Here is a 10,390-nt window from a genome sequence, read left to right as displayed (position 1 = left end):
CAGATATGTCTCTACATGCATGATCCACGTGAGCCGCACCTTGCCACTCCCAAGTGGATCCTACGGTACTTACTGGGTACTCTTTCCCTTGTCTTGACTCTGCATCACTCTCTGCCTACCGAGCTTGTTGTTTACACTAACGCGGACTGGGCTGGCTGCCGCGACACGCACCGCTCGACCTCCAGCTACGCGGTGTTCCACGGCGACAATTTGGTGTCCTGGTCCTCCAAGCGTCAGCACACGGTCTCCCAGTCCAGCGCAGAGGCCGAGTATCGAGCCGTGGCCAATGGAGTCGCTGAAGCTTCATGGCTTCGCCAATTACTTACCGAGCTTCGCCACCAGCTTCACCGTGCCACCCTGGTTTATTGCGACAATGTCGGTGTTGTCTACCTCTCCACCAATCCGGTCTAGCATCAGCGCACGAGGCACGTTGAGATTGATCTCTGCTTTGTTCTGGAGCGTGTCTCCCTCGGTCAGGTTCGGGTTCTCCATGTCCCCACGACATCCTAGTATGCCGACGTCTTCACCAAGGGTCTCCCAACATCTATTTTAGGAGTTTCGATCCAGTCTTAACATTTGTCATGCTCCCGATAAGACTGTGGGGGAGTGTTAGCATGATGTAAATATAGCAATGGTCGCCCTGTACTTGTGCGCCTGTGCGGTTGGCTTGCATTCCACCCCGACTGCCTATATATGTACCCCATGCACAATGTGGAATACAATCACTCTTTTAGTAATGCAACGCCAAAGTCCAACTTCAGAGAAAGAACAAAAGAAGCACCAATAGATAAGCATATATATATATATAGTGGTTCCCAACATCATGCCACTATGTCAAATTTACAATTACTTGATGCATACCAACTTCCAGGTCCCATACAACCTACCCCATTTTTACCCTAATTTTTTCTTCAGACTATAAAAACATTGTCCTCATTCAATTATGCAGCTACAAAAGGACAAAATGGCGCTCCATTTTCCAGTCTTAGTTAATCTGTAACCGATTAATTAAAGGATTTTATGATTAGACATGAAAGTTTCTATGTTCAAATGATCCAAACTTTTATATAACCTAAGTTTTATTTTTCAAACAAATTTAAATTTTATAAGCAAATTTCAATTAACAAGAAAGACTTATCCTTGCAATACAATTTTTTGCATGGTATAAGCATTTTCAATGAACAAGAGGCATCAAAAGCCCAGAATCACTACATTAACATGTCCAATCATGCATCTCAAACATGCGAACCATCATCTCCAGGCATGGGATGCTAAAGCGGTAGTTGCCTCAGCAGCATAAGTATGGCTATAACGTCTTCTAAGACCTGCAAGATGTAGTAATGAGCTTAATATAACCAAATCTAGATAATAACAAGTGAAATAATCTCTTCTGAACATGATTGTTTTTAGAAGAATCATACCACATAAACATTAGAAATTTAGAAGTTATTATGCAAACTATTTGGATTAAGACTGATGCCAATCATGAACTTTGAATACTAACTGAACAATGATTGAAGCTCACACCATATGGCCTATGTCAGGAGATGAACAAACATCTCTTATATCTTCCAAAATCAAGGACCGAGCCATAAAAGTCTCAGTTATTTGCAATCACACTGACAACCATATTTGTTAAGAAGGCTGAGCTCACAGATATCAAAACATTCTAGACAAACTATGAACATTTTTGCTATTACACATGCATAATTAGAAAAGAAACATAGAGTTGTTGTTACTAGAATAGAGCACTAATGGTGGTTGTTACCAGAATACAAAGTGGCTGCAAGCACACATCAGTGAACTACTTACTTCATTGGTGAACTCACTATTATCATCAATACACAAACAAAGAAGGTTCACTGAATTCCACACAAAAAATCAATTGTACCCTCAGGATCTAAATCTAATATACATGGATCCATAAAAGGCCAAGCAACAAATTCAGGTTTCATATTATACAGGAGGGAGAACACAAGATAGCTGATGCTGCATCTATACAGGAAGGATTGTGATTCACCCTAGCAGAAGAGAGTTTCTGACTATTGCATATATATTCATCCATACAATTGTAAGGAAGTAAACTTAATAACAATAATGAGGATGGACGAGCAATATATGCGCAATAGGAGAGACCAAACCTACCTAAGATGAGCATGTAATGTTAATAATAAAATACCAAACCTACCTAAGCAGGGCATGTAAAGTTAAAAATAAAATCATGTTTTACTTACAAATGTAACTTAACTGCAAACATCAATTTCTTAAAGAGGACAGAGTAGATTTACCTTCTCTACATCCACCTTCAGCAAGACAAGTATCACCGATTTCAACTGCCTTTGGTAATGCTTTATCTTGTTCATCGATGCTTAGCAACAGATGAATCTGTGAAGGTGAAATAAATTTCAAGAACCAACAATAAATGGTCAATGGTATGCACTCCCTAGCCACACAGAGTGCAGCGATCATGGTCCAGGAGACTTCTCTGTAGAGGGTACGCCTTGACGCAGTCCAGCAGCGAGCAATAATCGACAATCAAATGAAAAATTTGGCATGCGGGGGCCACAGTTTTCCAGAGCATGCGTGCACAAGGCACTGTAGTGGCATCAACAACGACTCAATCAAGCAAGACAGACACTAGTGCCTAATTAGCACTCATTATTTGTTTGTAAAGCTCAGCTCCCTCTAGTTGGAAGGCTTCACGTCGAGGATGAAGTCCCGGAACCGCGCCAGCGGCGAGAACATAGCCGTGCTCTCGTAGCCTCTCGTTCAGCGCAGGGGCAGGGCATCCGAAGGTACGTGCTCTTCTTCTCCTTTTCTCCCCTCTAGATTTTCTCCCGTTTCTTAGCCTTTCTCTTTGATCGAGTTAGTCAATTTGTTGGCACTCCAATCCATTGAAAAATCTGCGAGCCAGTTTGTTCGTTCTCCGATCCTTTGTGGGTTCTCCAATCTGTTTTCAATTTTGGGAGCCAGAGTACCTTCATTATCCTTTCTGTGTTAAAATTCGTTGGCTATCCGATGAGATGCAATCGCCTTGCATTGGTGACAGTGGCGACATTTCAATCAAGTCTGAGGCCAGCATACCTGTAACCGGACAACCATCGTCTTCGAGATCTGATTTGCCGGACCAAATACAGTCCAAGGTTACACAATCTGTGATCAGCAATTGACTCCAGACCGTTTGTTGGGTAAATTCTGGTCATCTAATGCAGATTCAGATGACGAAATCGAATCTCCGACGACTCCTGATTTCATCGAGATAGCGATGAAGGCAGGTTTCACGGAGGAGGAGCTGATTGAAGCTGAAAACCAATTAAGCTCATCCAAGGTAGCCTCTAACTCCAGTTTGAGGCGATGCCCTTTGGCTGCGAAGATTGTACATACCCTCACAAATTTACATCCTAAGACATGGCGAGGTCCTTTCCCTGCACCACGCATCTCACCACCAAAAACTGTAGGAGATGTTAAAATCACGTTCAAATCCTCTGTTATAAAAATCAAGACGGCACGTCCCTCATCCTGCCCTTCACACAGCAGAAGCGTTAGTGCTTCAGCTATTCCAATGACGGATGAAAGGACGAGGAAGAAGATACATGAGCCGTTACTTCGAAATTTGAATTCTGCGCCATTAGCGGATCGATATTCACGTTCAAGCCCATTTCTCGCTAGGAAGTTGCCTTACGTGGAATATGCTCCAAAGGGTGTTTTGCCGAATTCACCTACCACGTTGTGTCGTGATATAAGCAGGATGACACCAGGCCGCAGCAATGGTTTCCCCGGCCCGTGAATCTGACGCTTGGTAATCACGTCCTCTTGTACGTCCAGCCACCGGGCATCAATCTCTCTTTGCACGTTTTGGCACAACAACAAACCCTACTTTCCTGTACACCAACACAAGGTCATCGCCGTAGCTACGCTGAAGCGCTTTGTTCTTTGCTGAATGGTGCACACAGGAAGGCTCTGATGGCTTCATCCGGGCAGACTCCATCCAACATCCAACCTGTGGAGCACGGACGCCCTACTACCCAATGCTCTGGCCAGGGACAACTTGCGGCAGGTCCAGCTCGATAGAACAATGGCCATGGACCCATGGTGATCGCGGATTTGTGCCACACTGGAATAGGACCTATGGCGGGCAAGGTGCTGGTAGGGGAGGTACTGGACAAGGTAACACCCGAGGTGAATGTCTTTGTGCCAGGCATGGCCACTACCAGACTCAGGTTAATTCCTGACGGTTCTTAGTTTTACTGACGGTTTTCAACAAACCGACAGGAACATGGAAAGACTACTGTCGGTGCCACAAAACCGACAGGAAAGACCCGAAATATTCCTGTCAGTTTCTACGCGCCGACAGTAAATATGAAAATCGTCAGGAATTAACCAGGGAAACCTGTCGGTCTTCAGAAACTGTCACGAGAGGTATTTCCTGTTGGTTCGCTAACCGTCAGGGGCTTTCCTTTCCTCCCTGTGTGCGCGCCTTAGGAGAAAAAATTGGCAACGCGCGCTAAATGGCCATGCTTGTGGGTCCAACATCGGACATAACAAAATTCCCCAAACCCTAGCTTACCCGCCAGCCCTTCTATCGAATCGCTATCCTCGTCTTCCTTCCCCCACGCCGCAGCCCCGAGGCGCTCCCCTCATGCCCACGCCGCCGCCCCCGAGTGGCTCCTCTCATGCCGACACCACCGCCACCATGGTCCTCCTCTCTGCCGCCCTCAGGGGCCTCTTTGACGCCTGCGCCATCAGCCCCACGGGCCGCGCCACCGCCCTCGGGGTCCTCACCACTGCACCGCTGCCCCCACGGGCCTCTCTGGCGCCCCTATGGACCTCTCTGTGTGGAGATTCTCCAGCAGCCGCGCCGCCTCCCGTATGGTCCTCTCCCAATCCACAAGAGGTTCCTCCTCTCCATCTTTATCCTCTCTCTCAGATCTATCCTCATCTTCCTCAACCTCCCTCCCAGATCTACTCAATGGAGGGCTTGCTCAACCTCCCTCCAAGATCTACTCAACGGAGGGCTCGGTACGAGCACACTGCCAGGACAGCAGCACTGCTCGTCCATGGGTCCGCCCTGTGTTGATGGTTGAGAGGTGACCTCCCCTATCTCCACCAGCTGCAAAGCCTTTGACGTGGTGGCCTCCCTCCTCTGAATTTGATCTCGTTGTATATGCAGTATTCATGTGTGTAACTATCCTAAGATACATTTATTTGTTGTTCTTTTCTTTGCCTGCAGGGGATCGACATTTGCAGTTGCAAACAAATAATGGGTCAGTTTGTTTTTCACCTAATTTACCTGTGTATATTGTAGTGGACTTTCAGTAGTTCTGCTCTTTAGCAGCAGGCCTCGATGGCTAACACTAGTTCATACTGGAGAGTTTTTATCAAAACTCAAAATCATTCAACACAGTCTGCTAATTCCTAAGTTTTTATCTGCAGTCATAGCATCACTATGGTGGTATAGAGACAAAAAAAAATTATGTGTAACCATGATATCATCTAGCTTGTGTTTTGTAATGATCTTGAAATCAACTACATACTTATGTCCCTGCAGTGAACAAGTAAAACATGGAGCACTGCAATTGGGGCTCTGACTCTAAGCATCATAAAGCCAAACGAAGACAGTAAGCCATACCATCCTTCTCTGTTTTCTTTTAGTAAACAGCTTCATCAATTGCATGGTAGTCCAAAAGGTAATGTCCAAAAAACATAGTCATTGCAGCCACCTGCTCAGTAAATAGATTATAATAAGATAATGCATTTTGTTTTAGTAGAAACTTATTCCAAACGGCTTGTGCAAGTGTGAAGTTTGCTTCTTTCTCTTGCATTGAATTTGCTGTAATGTGCCTACCAAATACTCTAGTATAATTGATATGTGTTTTTATATGGTGATTTTACATATATCTTTTCACTTGCTGATTTTCTGTGCCTTTATTCTTTAATATGTATTTTTATATCCATGAAAGGATGCAATTTAACTTTGCTATTACAAGATCCATGCTTAGTTAAGTGAATCAGCAGCTAGGTGGAATTATACAGTCAAGTTGGTCCACTAACATCGCTTGACCATGTTAACTTCGGTTTCCTTTTCAAACCATATATATATATATAATTAGTTAGCCACAATTTGGCATTACTGTATTGCTCTTATGTACCAAACTCTATTAAGAATGTTTCCAGAACTTCCTGGAAAGCATAGACTTACAATTTTTGTCCTATGTGTGTGTGTGTGTGTGTGCCTGTTGATCTAGAAAAAGTTAACTGTTTGCCTTTATTGTATCAGTAAGATAATATCTCATTTTCTGAAATGCATATTGTAACTCTACTTCTTGTAGGTCACTGACATCCGATCCCCTGCTGTTCGGTGATGTCAACTCCAAGCATTGGGCTTCGCTTTTGTGCTGTGGACATGCTTAGATAATATAGTTTAGGAACTAGACTTGCTTTGTAGCTGACTAAAGATGATCTGGACGTCACAACATATTAGTTGTCATATTGTTGTATTCAGCTACTATGTACTGATCCAAAATTTCCATTGCAGGACATTTATTTGCAATGAATCCCATATTCTTGAAGGATCACTTGTGTTCGCTACTTGTTGATTTAATGTGTATTGTGTCCTGTAATGTATAACTATCTAGAATTGACAGATTATGTAACTGGTGCATATTATTATTATTTTTGCCAAGCTTAGTTTCCAATCGGTTTGGCATATTTTCCTGTTGGTTTGATCGTCAGAGATGCCTATGACATTTCCTGTCGGTTTCAATTTCCTGACGGTTACTCCTGACGGCTACACAGAGCCAGGACTAGGAGTTGACTGGTCAATCCAAAACCGTTAGGAGCTACCGTCAGGAAATTGTTCCTGTCTGCCGGCCGTTAGAAATATATTTCCTGATGGTTTTCTGGGCTTTCCTGTTGGTTTCTAGCCGTCAGGAAAAAGCTGCTCTCTGGTAGTGGGCAGTGGGTTTCAGGACATGGACCGTGGTGGGGAGTTTCCTCAGGGGGCCTTCCACCCAGGATATGGTGGTGGAGCTCAAGATTACCGTCAGTATAGGCCGATCCGTCGCAACCACACAGCACAACGTCATTCCACATCACCAAAATCCACAGCCCACTGCCAATGCACAGCCGCAGTCTGCAGGTACTGCACCTACACAGCCAGATGCAGCTAGCGTGTTGGCGCAAAGCCTGAGAAGGCTCCTCAAACTAAAGGTAATCAGCACGCTGGTCGTACAAAAAAAGTAAAGGTACAGTGCTTACAGTGTGTAAGGCGCAGACATGTCACAGCTGACTGCCCAATGCCCTTTTTTTGTGAAATTTGTGAGAGCAAATCCCATGTGTCTCATAAATGCCCTCTCTTGAAATCTAGAAAACCCCCTGTGGCTCAAGCTGTGGGTTTTGGTGCACCAGGATTGGGTTTCCACCACATTCCAGTTTCAGATAAGGAGTACAACAACACTAAAGTTACCGAGGTTTGGGCTCTTGTCAACATTTTGGGTGGTGAACTGACAACCGATGAGGTAATTGGTGAACTTCAGAGGTTGGTCCCGATCCCTTGGCAATGGGAGGTAAAAAAGCAAGGTGATAATTAATTCCTCACTGTTTTCCCTAATGCAATGGAATTAGCTCGAATGGATGAGTTTGGTGAGGTCAAGGTGAAAAATTGCCTAGGTTTTTTTTTTATCGAATGCAAGATATGGGGAACTCATGAGGAAGTGAAGCACAAAGTACCCAAGGTGTGGATACAAGTTAGAGGAATACCTTGGCAGCTAAGAATTTTTTTTTTTGATTCTTTGGGCTGTGGGTACTCCTGTTGGCGCTACCCAAGTTGTTGATATGGTGTTCACTCGATCCAGTGATCTGGGACGCATCACGGTGGCTGTCCTTGACCCTTAAAACATTCCAGTTGTTATGCAAGTGGTCTTTGGAAAACACCTGCATGCAATTTATTTTATTGTGGAAGAAGGGGAGACGTCTAATACATCACTAGAACAAGATTAGGACAAAGATCCCATGGATGAGGATGATGATCTTCTGGGTGAAGAGGAGCTAGCAAAAAATCAGAATTTGGGTGGAGGTGCTACTGGGTCCTCCAATGACCAACAAACTCAACCAGGGGATAAAAATCAGAAACATCAATTTGGGAAACAAGCTGCTAGTTCAGAAATTGCAAACTCTGTTGCTATAGTAGGTAACCGGTTGGGGGACTGGTCTTTGGAGCCGTTGGCCCCCGACTCATTAGGCAATGGAAACAAGTCGAGCTCTAAGATTATGCAGCCTAGGATGCATGAGGAAATGGATTTGTCAAAGGCTGATGTCATGGCTCCAAATGTGGAATACAGGCCTGAAATTCCCTCAGAAGCTAGCATTAGGCTGATGGCTGAAAAAATATTGGATAGAGCAGTAGAACTACAACTAGACAGTATAGCGAGAGGGTGCTTTCAGAAGAATATGGTACAGAGTACACATATCACTCAGGTACTCCTTCCAACAAGGGATTGCTGTTAGAATCCCGAACCGGCGAGAGGAAGAAGATGAAGAACACACGCGATCACAGTGGACACACGATGATTTGTTGCTGCAAAGCGGCAACAAATCATCGTGTGTCCACTGTGATCCCGTGTGTTCTTCATCTTCTTCCTCTCGCCGGTTCGGGATTCCAACACTTGGTACCGGAGCCAGGTCCCGACGTCGCCATGTCGCAGTCACCATCCAAGAAGCTGCTGACGGGTGATGCCTCCGGCGAGAAGAAGGTCCAGCCATCGAAATCGCCGCCACGTCGCCATGGCCACTCTCACAACCGTCGCTCGCGCAACCGGGACGCCCGGTCGCGCATCGTCGAGCGCATCATTGAGCAACCATCAGCGAACGTCGCGTGGCCGATGCTGACCCAGACAAACTATCCGGAATGGGCCCTGGTCATGCAGGTGAACTTCCAGACCCTCAGATTCTGGGACGTCGTCCACCATGGCATCGCCGAGGACCCCGACGAAGATGAGTACCACGACGACCGATAGGCGATGGCCGGGCTTCTACGCTCGGTGCCCTCCGAGCTCTGGAGCACCCTCGCCGTCAAGCGCACGGTGAAAGAGGCGTGGGACACGGTCAAGAACTTGTGGATCGGCGACGAACGCGCGCGCGACGCCAGCGCGCAGTAGCTCCGCCGGGAATTCGGTAACCTCTCCTTCAAGGAAGGGGAGAGCGTCAACGGGTTCGGCATCCGCATCACCGCGCTCGCCACCAACCTCCGCTCCCTCGGCGACAACATCACCGATGCTGAGGTAGTGAAGAAGCTGCTGTAGGTGGTCCCTGAAAGGCTGAACCAAGCCGCTGTCTCCCTCGAGATGTTCCTCAATCTGAACGAGGTCGCCATCGAGGAGGTGGTTGGACGGCTGCGCATGTTCGAGGAGTGCACCAAGCCAAAGCAGGTCACGGATGCCATGGGGCGCCTGATGCTCTGCGAGGAAGATTGGGAAGCCCGCCACAAGGCACGCCGTGAGCAGGAGAACTCCGGTGGCGGCTCCAGCTCCAGCAACCGCGGGAAGCGCCGTGGGCGTGGACGCGGATGAGGCGGTGTAGGATCCTCGTCGCGCGATGGTCGCGACGGCCAAAACGCGGGTGTCGGCAATGCCGGTGGCGGGAAGCCACCGCCCGACACTCTCTGCAACAACTGCGGCAAAAAGTGGCCACTGGGCCAAGGATTGCCGCGGGAAGAAGAAGGGCGCGGCCCATGTCGCGCTGGCCGAAGAAGAAGAAGGGGCGCTGATGTACATCGCCGCGGACACTGAGGCCCGCATCCACCTCGTCGAACGGAAGGTTCTCCTCCACCTCAGTGAGGAGGAGAAGGAGGCCGTGAGGCCTCGCCGCTGGGTGCTTGATACCGGCGCGACGAACCACATGACGGGGTCACGGTCTGTCTTCGCCGAGCTCAACACCGGCGTCACCGGAACTGTCAAGTTCGGTGATGGATCGGTGGTCGCCATCGAGGGAAAGGGCACCGTCCTCTTCGCCTGCAAGAATGGGGAACATTGTCGTCTCGACGGTGTCTACTATATCCCACGCCTCACCACCAACATCATGAGCCTTAGGCAGATGGATGAGGACGGTTTCAAGGTTGACATCGAGTCTGGGACCTTGCGCCTCTACGACTTACAGCGACAACTCCTCGCCAAGGTACATCGCTCGTCAAGTCGGCTGTACTTCCTCGACATGAACATAGCTGCTCCGGTGTGCCTCACCGCGCATGTCGGCGACGTGGCATGGCACTGGCACGAGCAGTATGGTCACCTCAACTTCTAGGCGCTGCGCAAGCTCGGGCGTGCGGACATGGTGCGAGGACTACCGGCGATCGACCACGTAGATCAAGTCTGCGAGGACTGTGTCCTAGCGAAGT

At 47.4% G+C, this 10,390-nt stretch overlaps 1 protein-coding gene across 1 annotated transcript; it reads right to left on the bottom strand.

The window, feature by feature from the left end:
• Positions 1-9,029: 9,029 nt before the first annotated feature.
• LOC136503494 (uncharacterized) lies at positions 9,030-9,896 on the bottom strand. The gene has a single exon (XM_066498557.1). The coding sequence runs from the start codon at positions 9,894-9,896 to the stop codon at positions 9,030-9,032; it is 867 nt and encodes a 288-aa protein (XP_066354654.1).
• Positions 9,897-10,390: the final 494 nt, after the last annotated feature.

Source organism: Miscanthus floridulus, chromosome 14 (genome assembly GCF_019320115.1).
Source record: "Miscanthus floridulus cultivar M001 chromosome 14, ASM1932011v1, whole genome shotgun sequence".
Taxonomy (NCBI): Eukaryota; Viridiplantae; Streptophyta; class Magnoliopsida; order Poales; family Poaceae; genus Miscanthus; species Miscanthus floridulus.
Note: the sequence above shows the minus strand (reverse complement) of the source record. Positions and strands in the feature narration are given on the sequence as shown.